Below are 27,835 nucleotides of genomic sequence, written 5' to 3' on the forward strand. Positions count from 1 at the left end.
GTTACCTTACCTGTTTCTTATACCTGGTGGTAAGTCTTTCTTTCCTATATCAGTGGCTGGATTCATACAGGCAAACAATCTGAAGTTGTCATGCCTGACAATAGGCTCTGTATCCCTGGAATTGAAATGTACATAAATACACTGATTTTGATTATCATGACTTCAATACCTGGATAATAGTCTAACATGTACAGGTAAAGGGTACACACACAATAGGTCAGTATCTTTACGAAATACTTCAAACTGATTTTGGAAATTCCATTGGGAGCAGACAAAGTCATTCACTACACTATTTTGCCAGATACTATTGAATTACTTTCGAATGGTATATTTACATCTATTCATATTAATTTAGAGGGAAAAATAATTCTCCAAATCATTGCTAGCAAGTTCTTTTTTTTTTTTTTTTGACAAACTTGTCAAAATTTCTGGTAAACTGTTAAGTTTTAGTAAACTCAATTTTTTTTTACCACTCCTTAATTTGCATACTTTCTTGTACCAATAACTATTCAGCCACTACTATAAATGCTATAGTATATGATATGATATGATATGATATGTGATATGATATGATATGATATGATATGATGTGATGTGATGTGATATGTGATATATGTGATATGATATATGTGATATATGTTTTAGTCATATGGGCCTCTGGCCTAAAAAGACATTAATCAATAAACTTTCAAATAAATGTTACCATAAACGACATTTTCCAAATATCAACTTAGTTTAGCCATTGTTTTCAGGAATAAGTAACACAAGTTCGCAACACTAGGTAAATTGAACTTTATTTTTTACCCACAAATAATAATAAACAAACTCAATGAATACAGCTAAACTAACAAAATAATTAAACTCTTACCCTCTTTCCATCAGAACAACGGATCCTGATTTGCTTTCCAATAAACCACTTAAACATTCCAGTGTTTCGGCAGTGGCTAAATTTATCTCATCTAATAGCACCCATTCCCCATTCCGAAGTGAATTCACCAAAGTACCCTGTAACAGAATATGAAATCAAATTGAATGCTCTGTTTTGAAGTGAATTCACCAAAGTACCCTGTAACAGAATATGAAATCAAATTGAATGCACTGTTCTGAAGTGAATTCATTAAAGTACCCAGTAACAGAATATGAAACCGAATTGAATGCTCTGTTCTGAAGTGAATTCACTAAAGTATTCTGCAACAGTATATGAAAACAAATTGAATGTACTCTTCTGAAGTGAATTAACCAAAGCAATACGAGTATGAAATCAAGTTGAATGCACCATTCCACACCAAAGCATCAGCAATTAAAATGGTATATTTGTTGATACAGAATCTTTTTCAGACTATCAGTATTCTAACATTAAAACCAAATGAACAGGCTAATTTTCTATCAATACCTAAGTAGCCAGGTGTGATTTTATTTTTAATAGTAATTTCAATTTAGTACGAAATTCTGAACACAATTAGGTGTGATTATCCCCAAGTTGCATGCCCTTATACTAATCTACCCTTGAGATAATGTAAAGCAGACACAAAGTGTGCTTTATGTACAATCCAAGTAATTTAGCTTACCTCAATAAATGAAAATGCCAAAGCACTTTCTGCGTATTTAACTTGTGTTTGTAACTGATGAATTCTTTGACAAGTACTGTGCCATTTAGACTTCATAATCTGATCTTCTTCGGTATCTGTGGATAAAAAAAAAAGAAAAAAAAAAAAAAGAAATTGTATAAAATTCAAATAATGAAGTACCGTACAAAGATTTATTTTTTTCTATTAAAATTATTTAATAACACGACATATTCAACTCGTATTAAAGAATGATTTTATATACATGCATTAAAGGTTCTTTAGGATCCACAAAACATTCTCTTTAAAAGATAAAACAAACATTTATCTATTCTCCCATATGTTGGACACTTTACTCATACACAATATAGCAAAAAGAAATATGTGGGACACAGTTTTTAAACATGTTTTGACTCCAGCGTACTGGTCCAATTTTAGAGTGTAGTCATGTAGGAATAAAGAAACTTACTGCACTTTTTTTCAGCTGCTTGTGCAACATGTAGCATTAATTTGAAAAGGTCCTGCCATTTCCTCTTAGCAAAGCATTCTTGCATGTGACCAAGGAATTTTATATTTTGTTTTCTGGAGAATGTCTTACAAAACAGCGTTTCAAACTCTTCCCTGAATGGAGCAACTATTTGTCTCATATCAACAGGCTTGAAACTGAAATGAGAAATTATTCATTAGTCATCATTCTGAATGCCTTAAATACATTTTTTTTTGTCATGGTCAAAGTTATTATAAGTTAACCTTTTCACCACCAGATTTACTAGCCCAAATTTTTCTGCACTTTTTCCTTACATTCTTCAATATTTCTGGAAATGAACCCTAATTTTGAGCCAACAGACAAAATTTAAATCAATTTTAGTTTTTACAAAATTGGGCTATATTTGTCCCAATATTCTGAAGAAAAGTGCAGAAAAATCTGACTATAAATTGGACTATTTTGTGAATTTGTGATGAAAAGAGGGAACTGGCAGTGAAAAGGTTAATCAACATTCAAATATATGATTATGTGTTTAAAATTCCTGACAAATCATCTCTGACTGCCAGGATTTGTTAGCCATCTAGAGAGTGGTTATAGGTAATAGCTTTGACTTGAGTTGTGTCGCGAATATGAACGAGGTTGTTTGATTCTGACAAACAAATTGCGGTAGTGTTGATAATTTTGCAATGTCTGTTCAGGCAGTATACTTCACTGCTATTCATGGAAAATCACTGAAAAAATGCAACAAAATAATGCATTTGCGCACACCATCCACATTTAATCTCTTTCATGTACTGAACAATGTTTTATTGGATATGTAAGTTCTAGTTTTAGCGTAATCTCGTAAGCACGACAAATGCTATGTAGTTAAAAGTGAAATCACTGTTTTTCACAAACTATGAAATACTTTTATCCACTCACCCTCCCAAGAGATCAGCACTGTCACTTTGCTGATTCATGTTGATCACCTGTAACCTATGACCTGTGACCTCTGCAAGGTATTGCACAGACGATGTTTTACCAGTACCCGTCTCTCCAACCAATAGTACTGGCTCGTTATTAGCTACACAGACTGCAACTCTTTCCATCAGAGCCATAGCGTGCCTCGTGTGGGCAAAGGTTGCTGTGGAAACTCTGAAATATAAACAAGTCACTTAATATTATCGTCGTCATATTACATTCAATGTGGGTCCCATGAGATGTTTACAGCATATGTAAAACGCAACATTGTTAAATTGCTACTGATCGAATTTCACAGAAACAAACTGTGATGAATATATCAAAACATCACAGTTTCTTGTCATGTCGGTTTTCAATATGGATTTCATGCGACATGTACAGTATATGTAAAATCAGAGGTACATTACTTGCGGTTTGCAACTCGCATAGTACTGTATGGTGACATCATGTCAAGATCCCATTCAAGTGTCTTCTCGTAGATAGCGAGACTGAGGCTACGACCTTCTGACATGACGCATATCAATGTTCAATGTTTGTAATGAAAAAAATAAACTTTCCTTGTCACTATCATAGTGAAAAATGTAATACATTGAAAATGTACAGAAAATATAGTTCTCGTAATCCGTCATATCGTGGGCAGCTATTTTGATCCACCTGGACATCCCAGTATCCTAGTTACCTCGGGCATGCGCATTCGCATTTTTTCTGAGTTGGAACGCTTATGCGAGAGCGAGATTGAAACGGGATCTTGGTATCATGTCACCATGGTTACAAACCCCAAGTAATGTACGTCTGGTAAAATACAATAAAATTGGAACATACATTGCATGACGACTGTGGTGCCGTAACTAAGTCAACTTTGAATAGTAAAGTTTGAAAATACCTTTGTAGGCTTGCAAACTGTTTTTTAAGCCTCATCAGCTGAGCTCTGCCAACTACCATACTGGTACGCTGAATATCAAGGCTAGGTTTGTATTTCTCACAGTAGAAATCTGCTTTCTCTTTACTAATGTTAATCTTAGAACCAATTGCCTCAGCAACACTTAGCCTCGTGGAAGGTTTTGATAACACAGCACAGAAGCAATCTAAAGCCTGTATTAAAGCATGTGACAGAAGAAAAAGATTGTTACTGTCGGGGCAAGATGCAAATCATAGGTGTGTTTGTTAATTAAGTTGAATTGTCTAGTTAGACATCAAAATGTTTTCTATAATTATTATTCCATTTGCTGTATTATTTCTGTGCAACAATAGCTTTGATGTTTAGTTTAGATTATTTATATCATATTTGATACTTATGACGTTATTACCGCGGTCAGTGATTGGTTTAGAACCGACCTATCACAACTTGATTTTTGTGTCATGTGTCACTTGAGAACCTCGCGGCTCCGCCATTATTATTTTGTTGTTTCAAGCTGATGTACATGTTTCCCGTTTTTGTAGTTCAATAAATGTTAATCCTGACATGAAACTTTCCGACTTCATTAATTGTTCCGACTCAATAGTATACAGCGACTATACTTCGAGCCTAATCACTGCCACATATTGGTTATCCCCATTGGTTTAAAAACAATAGTGCCTAACCAACTAGCGAATCAGGGAACACCTAACATGTGACATAAATCAGAAGACAGTATGTAATCAGGTTCAGAAATTTAATTTTTTAATTACTTGCCTCTTGGAAGACTTTATTAGCAGTTGAAGACAGAGATACATCAAAATCGGTTACAATTCTGGCACACCATTTCATCAAGTCCCTAAAAAGAGCAAAATGATATTGAATATTATACATTTGTTGATGTATCACCATGAGTGTTTGCCATCTATAGGAACATATGTCCACAATCTTATCAGGAAATGCAGATGATGGACATATGGACCTATTCCTTAAAAAGAGGTACTGCAGAAAAGTTGAATAATTTGACTTGTGAGCATCATTCAGACATTCATTTAGAAATGTAAGGATGTTTTTAAGTTTTATCTCACCTTGTTGATATCAGCCTTCCTTCATAATGATGAATGTTGGTACTGCTATTATCATCACTATCTTCAGTGTCAATATTCAAATCATGTCTGCCAGCAGACAACATGCAGTATATGTCAAGTAACTTCTCTACGACTGTTGTCAAACTTGGATATAACTTCACAATTACCTACATTGGACAAATTGAATTTGAAAGTTTGTTGGGTGTGTGGAATTGCAACCTCACTGGTTGTGTAAAATGTTGCAATATCTCATTGATTGCGATACTGTGACCTGATTGGTTGTATGATACTGCCATCTCATTGGTTATGGTCATATTACAATCGCAGTGGCTGCGTGACATTGCAATCTCATTGGTAGAGATATAAGCAATCTCATTGGTAAAGATATAAGCAATCTCATTGGTAGAGATATAAGCAATCTCATTGGTAGAGATATAAGCAATCTCATTGGTGGAGATATAAGCAATCTCATTGGTAAAGATACAAGCAATCTCATTGGTGGAGATACAAGCAATCTCATTGGTGGAGATACAAGCAATCTCATTGGTGGAGATATAAGCAATCTCATTGGTAAAGATTTAAGCAATCTCATTGGTGGAGATATAAGCAATCTCATTGGTAAAGATATAAGCAATCTCATTGGTAAAGATATAAGCAATCTCATTGGTAAAGATATAAGCAATCTCATTGGTAAAGATTTAAGCAAGCTCATTGGTGGAGATATAAGCAATCTCATTGGTAAAGATTTAAGCAATCTCAGTGTTTCTCCCAGCATTCAATTTGTGTGCGGGGCCGCCACGCTGCTTTTCCTGCCCGCCACTGTGGTCTCAAGCTGCCACGGTGATTAGTAAGACCGCCACAGTGCTCTTTTCATTGTTCATCCTGTGAACTGTATTACGAAATTTAGAAAGAAATACGTAGCTATCAGGGATCTTGCCACGCATCCGACCAGGACTATTGTCCGACGTACCGACCGACACGCATCCTGCCAGTCGTGGATTATAATTTGTAAACAATAGACGTAGTCGCACGATGTGGTAGTGGCTTACAAGTTAATTTTGTAAAATTAGCACCTCTTTGTTCATAAGTAAATACTTTAACGATCGACGCAGTCTTTAGATTGAAAGCTAACATTTTTTCAAAAACCCCGATATAACATGGGCAAAGCGGAGTTCACGATCTCTTTACGCTACTCAAGAAAAAAAAACTTGTTTATTGCGTGATTGGGTAAAATACATTTGAACTTTTATCATCGCGAATCATGTAAAAACTCTTCTTTCAAGACTTCTTTTACCTTTTAAAAATTACTTATCACCTATTTCGAAAACCATCATGCAGTTTTCATCTGAAATCCATACCAACACATCGTGCTACGACATCACTTTACTTCCGCAATGTAATTTTTATGATCACTACCATTCGAAAAACTTCGGGTTCTGCCGGCATTACCATGCGGTATTCTGATTAGTTAATGGCGTTTTTGACCCATCGGGTCAAAGGACACATGCCGGTCAACTAATACGTCACAATTATCATGGCGGCCTTTGTTTTTCACCCAAGCGATCGAGTGATCAAAAATAATCGCTCAAATTTTACGTTTATTTCATATAAAAAAATAAGTAACATTTTTTCATGGCATGACTGAGTATGAGGAATTATTGGTATAACCGGTGTATAACATCGCGAAGTAAGTTAAGTCACGTCGTAACTTTGATGATCGTTTGGAAGTTTTATTTGTTCGTTCATTGCTGTAAACGTTGAAGAAGCTGATGGTACGAATAATGAACAATTTTTTGAAGGAGAATGTTTTTGTAGTAAATAAGATCATGGAAGTCGAGAACGTATTCCTGGCTGAAACGTTTCAAATGCGTTTCATTTAGCCTTTTACAATTTATTTGTTTGTTTGTTTTTAATAGTCTGCAGCCTTTCCATTTCGATTCAACAATTTTTCATTTTTAAATTCAAACTCTTCTAAATTGTGAAACGTAATATTTTGACTCCAATAGAAAAAATATTTGCACTGTGACTGAGCTCATTAATATCCCAAAAGAATAGTGTTTATAACACTGTATGAAACAAGTAAACATGTGCCACATTGTTTTTGAAAATATATGTTGTTTGTTATGTGGATGTAAATGTGCTTTGGTCAATCTCTATTATTATGTAAATGATATGCAAATCATATGCAAATTAGTCCACCACAGTGGTTTAAATTCCTGGGGAGAACACTGAATCTCATTGGTGGAGATATAAGCAATCTCATTGGTAAAGATATAAGCAATCTCATTGGTAAAGATATAAGCAATCTCATTGGTAAAGATATAAGCAATCTCATTGGTAAAGATATAAGCAATCTCATTGGTAAAGATATAAGCAATCTCATTGGTAAAGATTTAAGCAATCTCATTGGTAAAGATATAAGCAATCTCATTGGTAAAGATATAAGCAATCTCATTGGTAAAGATTTAAGCAATCTCATTGGTAAAGATATAAGCAATCTCATTGGTAAAGATTCAAGCAATCTCATTGGTAAAGATATAAGCAATCTCATTGGTGGAGATATAAGCAATCTCATTGGTAAAGATTTAAGCAATCTCATTGGTGGAGATATAAGCAATCTCATTGGTAAAGATATAAGCAATCTCATTGGTAAAGATATAAGCAATCTCATTGGTAAAGATATATGCAATCTCATTGGTAATGATTTAAGCAATATCATTGGTGGAGATCTAAGCAATCTCATTGGTAAAGATATAAGCAATCTCATTGGTAAAGATATAAGCAATCTCATTGGTAAAGATATAAGCAATCTCATTGGTGGAGATATAAGCAATCTCATTGGTAAAGATTTAAGCAATCTCATTGGTAAAGATATAAGCAATCTCATTGGTAAAGATATAAGCAATCTCATTGGTAAAGATTTAAGCAATCTCATTGGTGGAGATATAAGCAATCTCATTGGTAAAGATTTAAGCAATCTCATTGGTGGAGATATAAGCAATCTCATTGGTAAAGATACAAGCAATCTCATTGGTGGAGATACAAGCAATCTCATTGGTGGAGATACAAGCAATCTCATTGGTGGAGATACAAGCAATCTCATTGGTGGAGATATAAGCAATCTCATTGGTGGAGATATAAGCAATCTCATTGGTAAAGATACAAGCAATCTCATTGGTGGAGATACAAGCAATCTCATTGGTAAAGATATAAGCAATCTCATTGGTGGAGATATAAGCAATCTCATTGGTGGAGATATAAGCAATCTCATTGGTAGAGATATAAGCAATCTCATTGGTAGAGATATAAGCAATCTCATTGGTAGAGATATAAGCAATCTCAATGCTAAAGATTTAAGCAAGCTCATTGGTGGAGATATAAGCAATCTCATTGGTAAAGATTTAAGCAATCTTATTAGTGGAGATATAAGCAATCTCATTGGTAAAGATATAAGCAATCTCATTGGTAAAGATATAAGCAATCTCATTGGTGGAGATATAAGCAATCTCATTGGTAAAGATATAAGCAATCTCATTGGTAAAGATATAAGCAATCTCATTGGTAAAGATATAAGCAATCTCATTGGTAAAGATTTAAGCAATATCATTGGTGGAGATATAAGCAATCTCATTGGTAAAGATATAAGCAATCTCATTGGTAAAGATATAAGCAATCTCATTGGTAAAAATATAAGCAATCTCATTGGTGGAGATATAAGCAATCTCATTGGTAAAGATTTAAGCAATCTCATTGGTAAAGATACAAGCAATCTCATTGGTTTGGTAAAGATACAAGCAATCTCATTGGTTAACTAAAAACAATCTCATTGGTTGTGTGATATTACAACCTTGTTGGCTGCTTGATGATTTACTAAAATTAGTAAAATACGACAAGCTGAACACATTATTCTACCCACCGTTTGTAACTCATCTCTTGACAAGGGTTCTACGTTTATCTTGCTCCACATTCTCTCTAACAATGATGAGTTGGAATTATGTTGCTTAAAAAGTCCACCGGTTCCACTTAATAGCCTACAAGATTAAAAGTAATAATATAAAGCATTATCGAACATCCGTCACCTGTAACTCCATAAGTTACAGCGTGTCGTAATTTGGCAGTATTGCACTGGGTATTTTCATTCTACCATATTAGGAAATGCGAATTCCAAATATGGAATGATTGCGCGCATAAGAGTCCTCTAATAATAAAAACAAACGTGGCTGGCACCAGGGTTTGACAAGACTTAACACAAAGAAGTTCGCTGAATCTGTTCTAAAATTTTTGGATTTCAGTATTCCCATGATGTATCATTGGGAGGAAAAGTTGTATAAAAAAAGGTTATTATAAGGAAACCTCAAAGTATGCACTCAAACACTACGCCGTAGCATCAACCTCTGCTGCGTGTTGGTCGATATTCGATATTAAGACTGTTATTATACCTCTGGGTAGCAAAGAGTTGAAATCCAGGAGCGGCTTTCACTGTATCACCATGGCCTGGTACGGACAATGTGTTGGATTCTAATAGCGGTACTAACACAGATACCACATCCATAGGTGCATAGTCAATGTCTTCCAGTAAAATCCAATATCCATGCGTAACAGCCTGCACATGGACCAAACAGAAAATATTATCATTGCATTTAAAAACGCATCATTAATATTTAATGTACCTGTCAGAGGCAGATCAAGAATTTTATTTTATTGGCTTCTTTTCAAGAAAAAAATAATAAACCAAAAAAATAAAATCTTCACATTTGAGGTCGTTTGTATGAACCGAACCAACACCTATGTGTCTTTGAGGAGGGCGTATCATCATATCTTACCTGTGTTAGTGCCCCAGGCTGCCATACAAACTCGCCAGGAACATCAGTACACCGATAAGTTCCAAGGAGCGCCTGGAGATATGAACCAAGATGACAACTATGAGTACCACATACTACATGAACATAAACTATGAACACTATATACTCTGAGAACCGAATATTAGTACAAACATAACTATGAAATAGAAAAAAGATCAATTTTAAGAAATAGGAGAAACGATCAAAAGAATGGCTCAAAAGTAAAAAAACAAACCTAGCAACCAGACTACTAGTCGCATTTAAGCAGCATGCAACAAGACCATTACTGGTTGCATCTTACCAGTGTAAAGGGACAAATTAAATTATTGAATACCTTACTATCTGTCTGATCACCAAGCTGTACTTTCAATAAATATGGAGACTTCTGTCTTCCAGTGACCGCTGCCATGAATTCAACTAATGCAGTCTTACCACATCCTACAGGTCCTTCTAATAACACTGGTTGGTTGTTAGCAATGGCCAATGACAAACAGTGCAGGTTTCTTAACATAGATGACACTGGTACAAGATGAGATGGAGTTTCCTGGAAATGAAATACAACATAATGAGGTTATTTGGTTACACTTTTAAACATAGTTATTAATTACTCAAATATGAATGACCCCAAGGGGTCACTCATCCTAGCTCTTCCAAGGGAGTGCAAAAATTATTATGAATCAGAATTTCTCATTTTGTTTTCCAAAGAATGCAAGCAAGAAATTAAAAATTATTTTCGTTTTATAGTTCAGAAGGAAAATTTATGCAATGTTATTTTCATTTTTAATTACCTTGCTTGTACAGGTAATTTCTCCTTGCACACATGTATACTTATGAAAGTTTCTGGTAGAATGGAAACATACAGGGCATACTTTCAAACAAAACCAATACAAACATTGTGTGGTCTGGACAATGGTTGAGAATATATAAACAAATCTTTCAAAAATGTTTTTATCATTTACTAGAAATATGGTACACACGAATTCTTACATACTGTAAAATACTGTATTTTCACTTGGAATTGATTTTCGCTAAGGAATGATTCAGTGAAAATAAAATGCAGCGAAAAAATACCCTTTTTCCTATATTTTACATTCAACACATCAAAAATCAGTGAAAATAAATTCTATACAAAATACCCAAAAAGTCCTTTCTGTGTAAATTCCAGCTAAAATAAAGTATTTTACAGTACTCTTATTACTTACTGTGGTTTGTGATGTAGTGTTGAGAGGCAGGAGAACCCCACATACAGCGGTAATAGTATTCACAAGATCACTACTAACAATACTACCCTGTGTATGAGTTAATATTTCACTATTGTTCAATTCCGCATTCTGTCTCGGATTAGTGAGTAATAATGCATCATGCATGCTGTAATCAGTCATTTCTTTACATCTGAAATGAGAAGTGCAATCTATAACCTATATTTATGATTATATTTATGAAAGATGGATGTCATTTATTCATCTGAAAAATACATTACGAGTAGATGAAACAAATATGACGGGGATTGCAAAAATTTTGCTCAACAAGTTATTCACTGTGACTAGAAATGCGGGACAAACTATTTTGAAAAATTTAAATTTAAATCAACCACCACAGCTCAATGCTATAGGGGGATCACAAAGTCCTTCTTTCCACAGAAACAGAGTTGGGCACTATACTGATGAAGTTTTTTTAGCTTTACAAAATAACAAAAACTGTGCTGTGCTTTTAAATTTTCCTTAATGCATACATTGTCTCACTGACACAAACTGCAATACACATTTAACATATACTTCCTATAAATCAAAAACTTTGTGTCCTACCTCAGCGTATATTTTCTGATTTCTTCATCTTTGAAGATCTTTGTATTGAGTTCTTTAGTTTGTCTATCATTCATTCCCACAACAATAGCAATGCTTTGACTTGCAAACCTGTAAATGTCCAATCAAATTCCTTGTTACAACATTATTTGCAAACCTGTAAACAGCCAATCAAGTTGCTTGATACAACTATACTTGCAAACCTGTAAACAACCAATCAAACTGCTTTTTACAACTATACTTGCAAACCTGTAAACAGCCAATCAAATTGCTTGTTACAACATTATTTGCACACCAGTTAACATTAAATCAATCCCTTTGTCACAACTGTAAATTCCACTGTCTACATTGGATAGTTTTAGATAGTCAACTTCAGAATATTTTGTGAAAATTACTTCAAAACTATTTTAAATCAGCAGAATATCATTTCACTATTTTGACTGTATTCATAGGGTTTTATAATTCACAGATTATGAAACATTAAGGTCTACTGTAGTGAATTTAATTTAGAATATTTCAATTATCAGGAAAAATAAATGAGTTAATTAATTTACAGCATCAATATGCACTACTAACTTAAAATAAGTGGTAACACAGGAAAATGTTTTTAAGAGCGAAGCAAATTGCCAATTATATTTATACTTGCACAAAATCAACTCATCTTAAATGAAGCTGTGGGAATCTGAGCTTCCCTTGGAAAAGCATACAAAAGTGACCTATATAGATACTGTACAATACTGTATTTTAGTTGGAATTAATTTTCACTGAAAAGGCTTTTAGGTGGTTTGTATGGAATTTATTTTCACTTATTTTTGACAAGTTGAATGTGAAATATAGGAAAAAAGGTATATTTGCTGGATTTTATTTTCACTAGATCCTTCCTACAGCAAAGTATTTTACAGTATTAAATTCAAGTAAATTTTTGGAGATATTACCATTTTGTTTCTGTATTATCACTGTGTAGTAGTTGCATAAATGCACTCCAATCCCAGATATCTCGGAAGGTGTTTGGTGCGTAAGTCAGGTACCTATATGCTGTTACTGCCAAGTCATAATGCTGAATAATGTGCATGGATCGACTCTTCTTGCTCTGATAAAACACAATTTGGTACACATGAATACTCCAGTCATACAGTAATAACATTTATTCAACATCTATGTTGCTCTAACAAATTAGTCAAGAAGTCTATGACATGCACTACGCTACAGTCTCATAAATGGACTCTTTGAATGCATACAACAGTGACCATAATGTTACCATGCATTTTGTACTCACCTTTTTCTTTGGTGGTTGACCATCGATATATTTGTCATCAGATAGTGATTGAAATAATGGTGGAGTGGACTGGAAATACTTTACACTAAACCTATAGAGAGAGAATAATTATTTTAATAATGTACATGTATACAATGCAACATTTATATATTAACTCCTGGAAATCCTAATTTTGTGGTCCAATGGCCAGTCAATAGTTGTATACTGTTGCCTTCGTGGCCAGTCAATACTTGTATACTGTTGCCTTCTTGGCCAGTCAATAGTTGTATACTGTTGCCTTCGTGGCCAGTCAATAGTTGCATACTGTTGCCTTCGTGGCCAGTCATTAGTTGTATACTGTTGCCTTCGTGGCCAGTCAATAGTTGTATACTGTTGCCTTATCGGCCAGTCAATAGTTGTATACTGTTGCCTTATCGGCCAGTCAATAGGTATATACTGTCGTCCTAATGGCCAGTCAAGAGTCTATATTGTTGCTCTATGGCCAGTCAATAGGTGTATATTGTTGCTCTATGGCCAGTCAATAGGTGTACACCATTGCCTTCATGGTTACACGTTTGTCATACCTTCATCAATACAATTCATACAATCAGGATAGCGAAAAAGGAAAACCAAAATTAATGTCACCAGACAATTTTTTGAGATACAATAGTTCAAATTTCCAAAGGTTTTTACACTGGTTTCTATGAAAGGATTATTTCTTTATATCTCAACATTTTGGTTGTAGACATTATTATTACTCGTATGAATCCCAATCTGGTGAAAACATTTCATATGTGCAGTGATTTTTACTATGCAGTACATGAGGAATGATTGGATTTATTTAACAGAATCCTACCCTAAGGTGTCCGGTACAATGTACAGTAACTTGCCAAGTGCAATACACAATTGTTCATGGTAATTCAGTTGAATGTGGCCATCTTGAAAAACGGCTTTGGAGGCTCTTTCAAGTAGGTCCAGCACGAGAGGACAAAAAGCTTGACCAATACAGATAGTACAGTCGGGTTGTAGTAAATACTTTGCTAATATATCCAGGAGTTGTGATCGATCGTGGGGTGTCCATATCTAGATAAATTGTAACAATTAGGATTAAATACATTTTATAAAAATTTGAAGAAAAAAAAATTTCAATTGCATATTAATTCAGCATATTGATATTTGCCACACAAACTCAATGAAAATGTGTACAATTTATGTTGGATTGAGTGATACTTGACCATGTCATGGACATCCAGGGTCAAGTTTTTCATGGTGAGGTTATCCAGCTCCTTATTTACATTCCTCCGAGGCAGTAAGTGGGTGTACCCAATTTCAACCAATCACGACTGGCCACTTTGCATAAGTAAACAGTTTACATTTCCCATTGCATTTCATTTATTACAGTAAGCAACTTATTTTTATGCAGTGCCAGCATTTTTGTTCTTAAGCTTTCCTTGGATGGAAGAACGCCTCTTAGATTTAACAACCAACAACTCGTACATGTATCTCCTGGCTACATGCTGTCTGGAACGCCCAGACATCATCTTCAACATTTCGTATTTGTGCAATTACAACTGCAACAATCAGTTGTTTACATATTGCCTGAACCTTTCCCTGTGTTAACTGGTATACAAGACTGCCATACCATTTGCAATGTGTTGCACTCAATTTCAAGTGAACATCAACCACAGGATGATCCTTTGAACAATTCATTTGACAAATTCTACACAAGAACATCTAGAATGTAGTCGGACAATCTTTTTCTGAGCCAGGCTAGTTTTACTCCCAGTTGTCAGCTTCTTTCACCCGGCACAGATAAACATTTCTCCGCTCAAAATCAAACTATGGGCTACAAAAAACGAGCTGTCGTCCAACACCCGCTTCTCACAGCCAGCTAAGATAGCATGTCATTGATGGATCTGCTGCGGGATACAGACAACGCCAAATTAGAAATTTCACTGCTTGGTCAACAACCACGGTTAGAAGAGCTTGTTAAAACATTGAAGGTCAAATTCGCAATTACGCAACAGGATGCATGCCATTAGCTGACTCAACCTCTAAGAGCAGCGATGACTGCTAAAGACATCCACCATTCCCAAAATATCGCCACCAACAACAGCATACGCCAATGCAGTGTTCTCCGCAGGAATTTTTACCACTGTGGCAGCCTAATTTGCATATAATGTGCATATCATTTACATAATAATAGAAATTGACCAAAGCACATTCACACCCACACAATAAACAACATATATTTAAAAAACAAAGTGGCAGATATTTATTTGCTTCACACAGTGTTATAAACACTTTTATTTTGGGCATTTTTGTAATATTAATGAGCTCCGTCACAGTGCAAATATATTTTTTTTTGGAGTCAAAATATTACGTTCCACAATATAGAAGAGTTTGAATTTAAAAATTTAACATTCTCGAAATGTAAATGCTGCAGACTAAAAAGAAACAAATAAATTGTAAAAGGTTAAATGCAACTAATTTAAAACGTTTGAGCCAGGATATTGTTCACGACTTTCATGATCTTAATTACTACAAAATTCTCCTTCAAAAAATCGACCACGTAATTATTTGGCGGATTCCTGGTTATTATTCCGATCATCAGCTTCTACAATGAACAAATAACACTTCCAAACGATCATCAAAATTACGACGTGACATAACTTACTTCGCGATGTTATACACAGGTTATACCAATAATTCCTCTTACTCAGTCATGATGCCATGCAAAAATTAAATACTTTTTTTTTATATGAGAAAAACATAAAATTTGAACGAGTTTTATCGGGAGAAGTTATTTTTGATCACTCGATCACTTCGATGAAAAACACAGACCCGCCATGATAGTTATGACACATTAGTTGACCGGCATGTGTCCTTTGACCCAGTGGGTCAAAAACGCCATTAACGAATCAGAATGCCGCATGGTAATGCCGGTAGAACCCGAAGTTTTCCGAATGATCGTGATCATAAAAATTACATTGCGGAAGTAAAGCGATATCGTAGCACGATGTGTTGGTATGAATTTCAGATGAAAACTGCATGATGGTTTTCGAAAGAGGTGATTAGAAATTTTTAAAAGGTAAAAGAAGTCTTGAAGGAAGAGTTTTTACATGATTCACGATGTAACAGTTCAAATGTATTTTACCCAATCACGCAATAAACACGTTCTTTTTAAATCAATTTTTACATTTCATGTACTTTTATTATTTACTTTATTAATCTGAAAACCTAAAAAGAAATGTTAAATCTTTCTTTACGGTATTAATAAAGCATTATTCTATTCTATTCTATTCTATTCGTTGTTTTTTCTTGAGTAGCGTAAACTGATCGTGAACTCCGCTTTGCCCATGTTGCATCGGGTGGAATTGATTTTGAAAGAATTTTAGCTTTCAATTTAAAGACTGTGTCTATTGTCAGAAAGTATTTACTTACAAACAAAGAGGTGCTAATTTTACAAAATTGACTTGTATTGTTCAATCGCGGGACTATGTCTATTGTTTACAAATTATTATCCACGACTGGCAGGATGCATGTGGATCGGTACGTAAGTATAATAACAATATGGCAATAGTCCTGGTCGGAAGCGTTTCCGTGGTGGTCGCTAATTTTGAGTGCTGGTCGGGCCGACAAGCGTGACGAGATCCCTAATGAAAAAAGCACTGTGGCGGTCTTGCTAATCACAGTGGCGGTGTCAGACCAGTGTGGCGGCAAATCGTAGCACTGTGGCGGGACCGCCACGCTGTTTACATCCTGGGGAGAACACTGCAATGGATCCAACATGGCGGTCCTTACAGATGATGTGATGAGTGAATGGGATGTTTTGAAGAAACAGATGCTTGTCATGAAAGATGTGAAACATATTGATGTGGTAAAGAAGATAGTGAGATTATATCAGTCTGGATATCCAATCATACATAAGCTGGCATGTAAATTATGCCCTAAATTATCTTGCCAACGAGTACTGCAGGTGAGTTTTACATTTTGTTTTGCCATCACTAAATATTATTCATCATCTTAATTTTTACAGCAAATTAGTGACAACTGATACCTATTTTTTATTCAAACAAAATTAATGTTTTACTCAGTAATTTTTTCCTTCAGATTGTGAGAGGTTTCTCAGCATTGAACAGAATAAAGACTACATTTAGAAATAGGCTAAATGAAACTAGATTAAAGCACCTTTTATTTATAGCGTTAGAGGAACCACCAGTAACTGTAGTGTTTGATTTTGACAAGGCAGCAGATTTGTGGAGGAAAAAAACAGAACAGAAGACTAAGCATCATTTAAACTAGTAAAGAATATCATATGTAAACTTGTATATAATGTATAATTTTATGTATTTAAAATTAAATTTCAAAAACAAGAATAACTTACGTCTTGCAGTGTGTTAACATTTTGAAAGCGTGAGCAATTTATGCGAATCATTATGCTAATTAATATGTTAATTAATGCAAATTAGTCCACAACACTGCCATAAAATCTTGGGGAGAACACTGCTACTCTCGTTCCATAATGACAACAATGTGACATCATATTGATTTTGTGATAATGACTGCGTCCAGTGTGAGGTGGTGACCGTGACCCATTGAGAATACTCAAGTGAATTAATGAGCTTAATTTCTTTTATTTTGAATAATTATGTCTCAAACCTTACTATGGCAAGTACTGTAGAATACTTTAATTTTCGCTTGGAATTTATTTTCGCTATTTTCGCTGAAGGGATGATTCCGTAAAAATAAAATCCAGCGAATATACTTTTTTTTCTATATTTCACATTAAACTCATCAAAAATCAGTGAAAATAAATTCCATACAAAACGCCCAAAAAGCCTTTTCAGCGAAAATTAATTCCAGTGAAAATAAAGTATTCCACAGTATTTAATAAATGTACAATCTATCAACTCTAGTTGGGAGTCGTCTTTTCACAAAACAATGCATGATTTTTAATCGTTTATTTACGCTATGATTTCATTGCAGGCATCAACATGGACGGTACTCTATGGCTGTCACCATAGCTCTACTGTGTCGACAATACCATAAGTATTAGTTTATTATACCATCAGATCGACACAAGCAGAGCTCAGGACCCACAGAAAAAAATGGGTCTGTATCATATTCTACCCCATTTGGGAAAGACTTTTCATTATACTCCCATTCCTTCCCGCCCCACATCTATTTTAGATGCCCTAGATAACTAGTGGTGGGGATAAAATGGAAAGATTTTCCTCTATTTGATCTATTATACAGACAGCTACTAGGTAGAGTGACTGTAGTAGTAGCATACCAAATTTGATATTAATTTGACAAATCTGACAGCTTTGAGTAGCCATTTATTGTTTTAATGATAAAAACAACTGTCAGTCTTGTTCACTCTAGACCCAATCCCACAAACAACGCTGTACATTTACCTGTTTTGCTTGATATCTGTTCAAAGCTGAACGGAGAGTATCACTCGTTACTGTTTGTGTGACTCTGTCCAACGCAGACGCGATGTTTATTGTCAGGTTTTCCATGATTTCTTCGTAAAGCAGTTGAATGTGGTATGTCGTACTCTTTTTGTTCTTGAATCAGCATGAAATAGCGACTGCCAATTACCAACAAATGTCCATAATGACTCCTGAATTGTGAAGCATTTCACAACGAAACACATGTTCTCCTCAACACGTGTAAGTGAAAGGTTATGGAGCACGCGCAGTTGAACATCTCCCATGAAGCACTTCCGCCGGACGTAGTCTGCTTCCATAGATCGCCAAATAACAGTGTTCCGTTTCAGGTTTTATTTGCGGCACAGTCTCTTCACCATACGGTGGCCCACAAGTGACAACATATATTTAATTTATTTATCGTGAAATAATAGAGTTTTGCAGTGAAGAAATAGTGTTTTGCCGTGAAGGAAGTAATAGTATTTTGCCGTCAAATTGTGGACCTTTGCCGTAAAGTAATAGTTTTTTGCGAAAAATATAGATTTGCCGCAAAGTAATAAAGTTTTGCCGTGAAATAATAGAGTTTTGCCGTGAAGTAGAAGTATTTTGTTGTCAAATTGTGTAGTTTCGGTAGTTTTGCCGCCAAGTAATAATGTTTTGCCTTGAAAAATAGGGTTTTGCCGTGAAATAACAGTGTTTTGCCGTGAAATAATCGTATTTTGCCGTGAAATAATATAGTTTTAACCGTGAAATAATAGTTTCGCATTGAAGAAATAGTGTTTTGCCGTGAAATAATAGAGATCTGCCGCGATTAATTAAATATATGTTGTAATTTGCGGGCCACCGTACCATCACCACCATACGGTGGCCCACAAGTGACAACATATATTTAATTTATTTATCGTGAAATAATAGAGTTTTGCAGTGAAGAAATAGTGTTTTGCCGTCAAATTGTGGACTTTTGCCGTAAAGTAATAGTGTTTTGCGAAAAATATAGATTTGCCGCAAAGTAATAAAGTTTTGCCGTGAAATAATAGAGTTAGAAATAGTTAGAGTTAGAGTTTGTAAAATAGTTAGAGTTTAGCTATTTTTAATAGTTATTTAGGACTACGATTACCAAATATTATCTTCTATCTATCATATTTATCAGTCCGAGCAGTGTTTATTTATTTACCGTACCATCAGGTGCTTACACGTAGAGTGTGGACAGTCGTCTCGCATACGGAATGCTCGTTTCTGCCAGATTATCGTAAGCGCTGATTGAGTGCCGTACACATAGACACGACACAGTTCCTCAACGTTGAGGGACTGTGGACATGATCATTCCGTAGGCAAGACGACTGTCGACAGTCTAACTCACGGGTGGCCTTTATGTTTCTAGGACAATCTTAAAATAATCTATATCAATAAGAATGTTATAATAGTCCGAATATGTTGTTTCCACATACTAAGAAATAATGGATGGTCCTAAGAAATATCACAAGTACAATCTCAGACAACTAATGAGAAACAATGAACCTACCAAATATGACAAATACTATTACTAGTGATTTTTTTTTTATCAGAAGAAATACGTATTATGAATGTGTTTCTAATAAAAAGATATACATCAAGGGAAATCATAATTTAAGTTTATCTGCCTATGGAAATCCAGAAATGAGAGAATGAGTAATAATTTCCGTTTGATATACACAATAAGTGTGTGTTTTTGTTTTGTTTGTTTTTTTATGTTTTTTTTCGTTCCAAAGTCTAATAAATACTATTATTATCAATTTTAACTAACACAACATAACTCAAATTAAAGACGCTAGAAAAAAGATGCATTTGTCAATATGTAAACATTTTAATTTCATCTCAAAACTGTGTATAGTCTATGACAAAACTGTGTAAAGTTCTACAGAAAAAGTATTCCTCTAAAATAATGATATATAGCGCCAGCTTTGGGCAGCTTTGAAGTTAATTTCGTTTTTTCAGTCGCCACCAATAGGTGCGAGGGTACAAACAAAAGAAACTTTTTGCTGGAAAGAGACTGCATTTTTTGAGGCTCTTTTACACGTTCGCCACGACGGCACCGATAGATTTGATATATTGTGTGGAAAGCATTCACCATGTGTGTTAAGGAACGATGTTGCAGCGTAATATCATGTCCTTTATCAGGTATTTATTTGAATGTAATAAGACAAACCTGAACTTGAATCAACAACAATCTGAACGAGTTCCGATAATTGGAACCATCCATGCCCCATTATCTATGATCCGTGACTTGAAAGTTGTCTACAATCGGTGAGGTAATTATTCGAGTCGACCGTAAGAGCTTTAAATTACCTGACGACATTAATTTGGGAGTTTCGAAAATAAGAGGACTCGAGTGCACCGCCCTCTTGCGACGATTGTTGTGTTCATTACGAAATTCAATAAAGTTGTTTAATTTTTCAATAATGGTGAATCTTTACAACTGAGTAACATCAGCACAGCTTAGGATTCTTAGGGTGTGGTGGGGGTACTCACCTGGATTTTGAGTGGGAGTGCTCCACACCCGGACCCAAAATAATCAATATCAATATTGAGGACGAATTAGGATCCAGTTATAAGCCAGTTGTAGATAATCAGAATGTAAGGTGTACTTTAAATGCACAATGGTTTGTGCTGTTCTAGCTGTTTTAATCTGTGCATGTAGGCATGAAACTTGATGTAGTTTCCGTGCACGTATAAGGAACTTTTAGAAATTTGAGCAATTATCAATGTTTACATATAAATAGATTCCATAAATAAGAAAGAAAAAAAAACTTAGATGAAAAGTGAAAATATACCGGTATGTTCATTTTGTCAATTAGAATCCTTTTACCCAATGACACAGAGAATTCACAGAGAATAGTGGATGTAAGTTTGTGTTTTGATCACGCATAAAAACCCAGTACATATATGGTTCGGCATGGTCTGATGAAATGAAACATTTTCTAAAGATAATATGTTACACTGAGCTTAGTCCTAGTATCCATGGTAACTCTCTAAACCTGCATGTATGCTGTGCAGGCATGATTTGGTTACCGAGGGTAGTTTGTTTATTTCAATCCCTCCCGTATAATAATAACGTGTGAATCCTGTCAGCCTATAAGGTGTCAATGGATTCCGAAACTCCAAAATATATTTATGTTTTGATACTGGTCATGAGGCTTTAAGTCAGTCATTGTCTATCTGCCATTTTAGTCAGTCATTGTCTATCTGCCATTTTAGTCAATCATTTTCTACCTGCCATTTTAGTCAGTTACTGTCTACCTGCCAATTTAGTCAGTCATTCCATATTTAAGACAAGTACAACACTATTTCACTGGATACATTTTAACAAACCTGTAAATTTTTGATTGAAATTTTTTTTCAGTTTTTACAAAATAGCTATGAATAATCAACAAATAAATAAATCTGTGCCTAAAAACCAACAAGTATTTCCATGCATTTTAATTATTATTATTATTATTATTTATTTCAGACAGAGTCCATATAAAGTAAATTACAGAACAAAAAGAGAAAATGAAATAGAGTTACTGTTTATAATAAAAAAAAACAGACATTAGGTTTATGCTACAAAATCAAAAAATCAAATTATTCCAGTACCACACCAACTGTGAGTTCCAATGTATGTCACTACTATATATTACAGAGACAATGCCATTTGTAGATGTATAAACGCGTTCAGTAAATAAAGATACTAGCTTTCTATTAAGACAAGGGAATGTTTGTACTCTATTAACAACACACATTGTACTGACACTACAATCATGTGGATATCCAAAAAAATTCCTGAAAGCATTGTTATAGGAAACCCTCATGGCATTAAGCGTAGACTTTCGAAAACAACACCATAATTGACAGCAATAAAAACTAGAACAATAAGTTTTGAAAAGCAATTGCTTAACCTCAGTGCTACAGTTCACAAATTTTCGCAACAAAAGATTAGCACGAACGCAAAACAAACATCTCTGGTGATCAATGTCAATATTGTCTTTAAGATCGTAAGTAATTTTGTGTCCGAGGTAGTTAAACAATTCAACAAATTCTAATTTATGACTACATAGATAAACCGGTGGTATATTACTCAGTTTATGACGACTTGGAAAATACATACACTTTGTTTTCTTAGTGTAATAAATAATATCATGATTGTTAGCATATAGCTCACATGTATACAAAAGTTTGCACAAGCCTTTGATAGAGGGCGCAATGAGGCACATGTCGTCTGCATAGCTTAAATTATTTACAGTTTTAGCACCAACCAGACAACCACATACAAGCTTATTTAATTCACGACCTAAGTCATCTACATAAAGGTTGAACAGGGCCGGGGACATAATACCTCCTTGACGAACTCCGTTAGTGACCTCAAAGAAACGTGACAGGTTGTTTCCCCATCTAACACAGTAATGTTGGTGTCGATACCAGTTCACTAACAGCCAAGTAATATATGGGGGGGATTTTACGGTGCACAAGTTTTTTAAATAATGTCCAATGGTTTACTCTATCGAAGGCCTTGGAAGCATCAAGAAAACACACAAACATATTACTTCCCATGGTGTTGTAATGACGAATTATTTCTTTGAGAACAAGAATACACAAATCAGTTGAGTGTTTCTTCTTAAAACCAAATTGGTTGTCTATAGTTTCAATGTAGGATTCACACCTCACCAGCAGTACAAGCTCCAAGACTTTCGACAACACTGATGTTATTGCTATTGGACGATAATTGTCCGGGCTGGTGACGTCACCGTTCTTGCTCTTAATTATTGGCACTAAAATTACATCTGTCATATGTTGCGGAGTAGTTCCATGAATTAAAATCCCTGTAATACACATGGACAAGTGTACACTCAGTGTAGGGCTGGCGTATTTCAAATTCTCGGCACAGATCCCGTCGGTACCGCCCGATTTCTGAGGAGGAAGTTTCTTTAATATGTTGTTAATTTCCGAGCTAAATACATGTATAATATTCTCATCCAGATTATTAAGATGGTCCAGCACTTCAGTTTTATGTTTATCAGACTTAATTAACAGAGTTCAGTATACATACAAAGTGGTCAGCCCACATATTTACAATATCGGATTCACCTGTCACACTACCAACCGTGGATGGGAGGAATGTGGCATGTTGGGTCGTGATTTCTTTCCAAAAAGAACGTTCATCTTTATTTAGCAGGTGATACGCAAGTTTCTTAGCAATTATTTGTGACTGTGATCTTTTACAATTACGCAGTGCGAGTTTAAACTTCGCCCTCGATGACGTCATCATTTGAAAAATATAACCCTGCCTCGGTTTTCCTGCGGCACGCCACACCGAAAAACAGTTACGGGCCAAGGTGTGAGCATCCTTAACAATATCGTTCCATCCAGGTACTGGTTTAAAACACTTATAGGAGTTCGTATGTCTAAAAGTGATGTTCGTAGCTTTTTTAAGTGAATTTACAATGTCATCATAATACGCATGTACCCCCCCACTCCCTATACTTAGGGGGGGCCTATGCTTGTTCCCTCATTTTTTTACCCCCCCCCCCTATCTAGGGAAAAGAAGAAAATTTAACCCCCCCTTTCACGGGCTTTTCCGATGAATTTCACCCCCTATCTAGGGAACTTTTCAGTCTAGAACTCCTTTTAAACCCCCCTTTTTTGTATATCTCGGGAAGTGTTTTGAAATACACCCCTTATTTTGAGAATCTCGGGAAAACAAGCAAAAAATACCCCCTTTTCTACGATTTTCTCGGGAAAATGTTCCCGAGACAGATCGTCAAAAAGTACCCTCTTTCCCAAGAAAATGGGAACGCGCATGCGGCCCCCTATGGATCCTGAGTGGGGGGGGGGGGCGCGCATGTATCATAGTATGGTGATCTCGATTTTGACAGTTAATATCAGTACATGCCAATGCATCCACGGGAATATTAAGCCTTCGCATACAAAGTTCGCTATTATGGGTATATTGCTGTATTTTATCAGCGGTTATTTTTGACCAGCTGACACGCTTATTTCTATTAATACCATAGTTATTATTAGTTGTAGTTGTAACCATGTTCATAGCCCGACAGGTAATCGACATGGGCATGCAAGATTTAGATGTTGTCACCATTGTAAACTCAAGTGAAAAAATAATTAAGAAAAATTTAGACTTTATTCATAAAAAAATAAACAAATCATTTGAGAACCAATGGATCTGCATGCATAATGATAATAAAAAACAAACCTTGGCTAAAAACAAACTAAGAACATACAGACTTTTCAAACAAGATTTAAAAATTGAAAATTACCTAATTAATATGCAGAACCAAGGTCTTAGAAGGTTAATTGCAAAATTCAGGACAAGCAACCATGACCTTAAAATTGAGAAAGGCAGACATAATAATGTGCCGCTGGATAAAAGAACATGTGATGTGTGCAGCCAAAATATAGTTGAGGATGAGCAACATTTTGTAATGAAATGTCCAGCTTACAGTCACCATAGGGACAAATTATTCCTGACTGCACAAAATAAAATTCCAAATTTTGATAAAGAAAATAGTCAGAATAAATTCATTTTGATTATGGCAAACCATACTCTAGCACCAGCCTTAGCTGTCTTCTTAAAAAACAACTATGGAACAAACTAGCAACAACTATCAGTGTATTAGGCCACATTTTGTGTTCATTCTATATTCTGTATTCACCATTGGCTGCAAATTGTATTTTTTTGTTTTTGACTTGTTTTATTTTATTTTTTTTAGAAAAGTTTTTATTTTTTGTTTTCTTTTTTAGATTGTAGTTTTTTTTAATTTCTTTCTGTAAGACCCTTTTTATCCTTTTCTAAGGATTTTATGCGTCTAATAAAAAAATAAATAAATAAATATGATCGGACGCAACATAGTCGTAACATATATTAATGTCTGTAATTTACCGATGCGCGCTTACAGTAGAAATACAATGATCTAACCAAGAGGTAGTCTTATGTGCTTCACTCAGGTACGTAAAATTATCATCAGAGTTACCGGGAAATTCAAGATCAGAAATCAGTAACTCTTCCTCGTTACAAAGCTCGCGTAGCTCATTACAATAACGTGAATACGACCGCGGATCTGTATTCCAGTCCCCTATCACAAAGACGTTTGGAGTATCGACCTCCTGGATAATGGCATTTATTTTACCGAGATAGTCAACATACTCGGCTTGGTTCTCAACACTGTTGGTCGGGAGGTACACACACAAGATAATATATATATTTTTTAAATAAGTGCTTTTTTATTTTCTGGCTACAAGTCTGCTGGTCATCATGCACATCAATCAAAAATGCAGTTTTCCTAAAAACATAACAAAATAAAAACATGATTTTAGTGACAATTTTAAAAATAAAAAACTGTACTTCTGTAGATCTTGGACAACTAATTGACCTTTTCATTTTATTGCATGGTTAAATTTTTTGTGCCAGGTTTTTACTCTCATCAGATAAATTGTCTCACAAAAATTTCAGAAATACAAGTGATAATTTAGAAGTGTAAAATAAAATTCACACATAGTGGATGGGTAATTTTCTCATCCTTTCTAAACTAATGTATAATCCTAACCCACATATTTAATTCTTGGTGAGAACACTTTTTATAATCAAAATATGACATGTTTTAATAATACAGTATATAATAAATGTAATTTTTGGTTTATATGCATTTTAATTCAAATAGAGTGAATATGGTACATGTATATCACGGCTCTAACAGGAGCATTTACTGTAGAACACTTTATTTTCGCTTGGAATTAATTTTCGCTATTTTCACTGAAGGAATGTTTCAGTGAAAATAAAATCCAGCGAACATAAATTGTTTCCTATATTTACATTAAACTTGTCAAAAATCAGTGAAAATAAATTCCATACAAAATACCCCAAAAGTCTTTTCAGCGAAAATTAATTCCAGCTAAAATAAAGTATTTTACAGTAACTTTTTTATTCAGCCATATAAAATTACTGCCAGCAGGTTATAAAAATATGCCAAATACCCAACGGTCAGAATAACCAAATATAGTGATTAATTTTTTCATTCAGTGAAAATTTGGCTAGAATTAGAAGAAAAAAAGACAAGTACCGGGTACTGTATTTGGTATTTTCGCTAGATGTTATTTTTACTGAATTTCGAAAATAGCGAAAATTTATTCCAAGCGAAAATAAAGTATTTTACAGTAGATGCACTTTTAATAAAGTGAATATGGTATACCAGTTGTTTGTTATATAGTGATTCTGTAGAATGTAGTGGAGCTCTATAATTCCCGCTTTGGAACTTTACTGTATTCATTTTTTTGTTTTTTCACATTATTTATAAAGTCCTGACAACAATAAAAAAAACTGTGAAGTCAAGCCAAACTTAATATGAGGAGTGAAACAGAGTATACCTACCATTGATCATGAACTTGTGAAATGTCTAGTCTCATATTTTATACAATCGTTTAATCTTGCATAGAACAATTGAATTTCAGATACATTGTCATTTGCTCAATTTCATGAAATTTAAAAATGTACCATTTCAGAATTTTAGTTTTATTAATAAATCATACAGAACTGTAATCTTATTAATAAACCATACAACTGTCATCGGGGAAAATGTGATGAAATTAGCGGTTAATTCAGATGACTACATTGATGATATTCTAGTGGTCACATTCTTGGCATGAACTGGAATAATACCCACTGGAATAACATCAACAAAATTCATAAGCTTAATATTGATTGGGTGCAACCATTTTAAAAGGAAGGGGAGGTCATGCAGTTACAGATATTGTAATAATAGTGTACAAGTTTAAGTATGCATGACATGGAATGATGCAATAATGTGAAGGAAAGTGTGCTCATGCAGTCACCTGAATTGAAAATCACCTACCCATGCACCCCTGCTTGAGAATGGAATAATCAAATTGATTCTTTTGCTTTAAGCTTGTTAGGTTTGGTGCACTGTGTATGAAGTATCGATGGAACCCGGGCATAATTCACAGAACTCTCGACTAAATTGGATGTAAACGTGAGCTGATCAATTGACTGTCGCAATATAGACATCAATAGTAGAATACGTAAGTGCAAACATTTTTTTCAGTTAGACAGGAAACTTTTAATTTGTGATATTGCAGTATGATCATATCAAGTGTGTTATGAAAACTATTTTCAGTTTCTTTTTTGAAAAGAATTTTTTTGGATTATCTTCAGCATTCGTGTGATTTTAGTTTACTGTGAGCCGCTTGATATTCGCCGCTTTTAACTGTCACTACTGGTATATGATAATTTGCGGCTTTCATGGAGACAAAATTGTCACTGTTACCGGTACTCGCTGTCTTAAAGATTGTCACTGTCACTGTCATTTCATAAAAACTTGTCTCACAAAAATATTATTTAAGTATCTGATATCATGGAATATATGTCTGATATATTTTAATGCCTCATAACCGACCGTGTGAATATTATACTGAAAGATAAGAATTGTTTTCCAGTATACATCATGTACTCATGTACTTAAATAC

The 27,835-nt window shown here is 34.7% G+C and overlaps 2 protein-coding genes across 3 annotated transcripts in view; one reads left to right on the top strand and one right to left on the bottom strand.

Annotated features, from left to right (window-relative positions):
- LOC100373436 (midasin) overlaps window positions 1–18,582 on the bottom strand; it is a 90,592-nt gene extending 72,010 nt beyond the window's left edge. Inside the window, exons 1-19 of the mRNA XM_085501857.1 lie at window positions 18,314–18,582; window positions 13,750–13,976; window positions 12,915–13,005; window positions 12,574–12,728; window positions 11,642–11,749; window positions 11,021–11,228; window positions 10,171–10,380; window positions 9,819–9,890; window positions 9,435–9,598; window positions 8,912–9,026; window positions 7,223–8,806; window positions 4,996–5,162; window positions 4,685–4,766; window positions 3,896–4,104; window positions 2,974–3,186; window positions 2,031–2,228; window positions 1,569–1,686; window positions 869–1,005; window positions 11–115 (exon numbers count right to left, since the gene is read on the bottom strand). Of these exons, the coding sequence (XP_085357983.1) occupies window positions 11–115; window positions 869–1,005; window positions 1,569–1,686; window positions 2,031–2,228; window positions 2,974–3,186; window positions 3,896–4,104; window positions 4,685–4,766; window positions 4,996–5,162; window positions 7,223–8,806; window positions 8,912–9,026; window positions 9,435–9,598; window positions 9,819–9,890; window positions 10,171–10,380; window positions 11,021–11,228; window positions 11,642–11,749; window positions 12,574–12,728; window positions 12,915–13,005; window positions 13,750–13,976; window positions 18,314–18,418 (4,268 nt within the window). The 5' untranslated portion in view covers window positions 18,419–18,582. The remainder of the gene's footprint in view (window positions 1–10; window positions 116–868; window positions 1,006–1,568; window positions 1,687–2,030; window positions 2,229–2,973; window positions 3,187–3,895; window positions 4,105–4,684; window positions 4,767–4,995; window positions 5,163–7,222; window positions 8,807–8,911; window positions 9,027–9,434; window positions 9,599–9,818; window positions 9,891–10,170; window positions 10,381–11,020; window positions 11,229–11,641; window positions 11,750–12,573; window positions 12,729–12,914; window positions 13,006–13,749; window positions 13,977–18,313) is intronic.
- Window positions 18,583–20,318: 1,736 nt separating this feature from the next.
- The window catches only part of LOC100373283 (putative sodium-coupled neutral amino acid transporter 11), a 62,307-nt gene continuing 54,790 nt past the window's right edge, over window positions 20,319–27,835 (top strand). For both annotated transcript variants that reach the window (XM_085501300.1, XM_006822054.3), the window contains exons 1-2: window positions 20,319–20,485; window positions 27,258–27,391. The gene's annotated coding sequence lies outside the window, so the exon portion shown is untranslated. The remainder of the gene's footprint in view (window positions 20,486–27,257; window positions 27,392–27,835) is intronic.

Source organism: Saccoglossus kowalevskii, chromosome 7 (genome assembly GCF_978046115.1).
Source record: "Saccoglossus kowalevskii chromosome 7, keSacKowa6.1, whole genome shotgun sequence".
NCBI lineage: Eukaryota > Metazoa > Hemichordata > Enteropneusta > Harrimaniidae > Saccoglossus > Saccoglossus kowalevskii.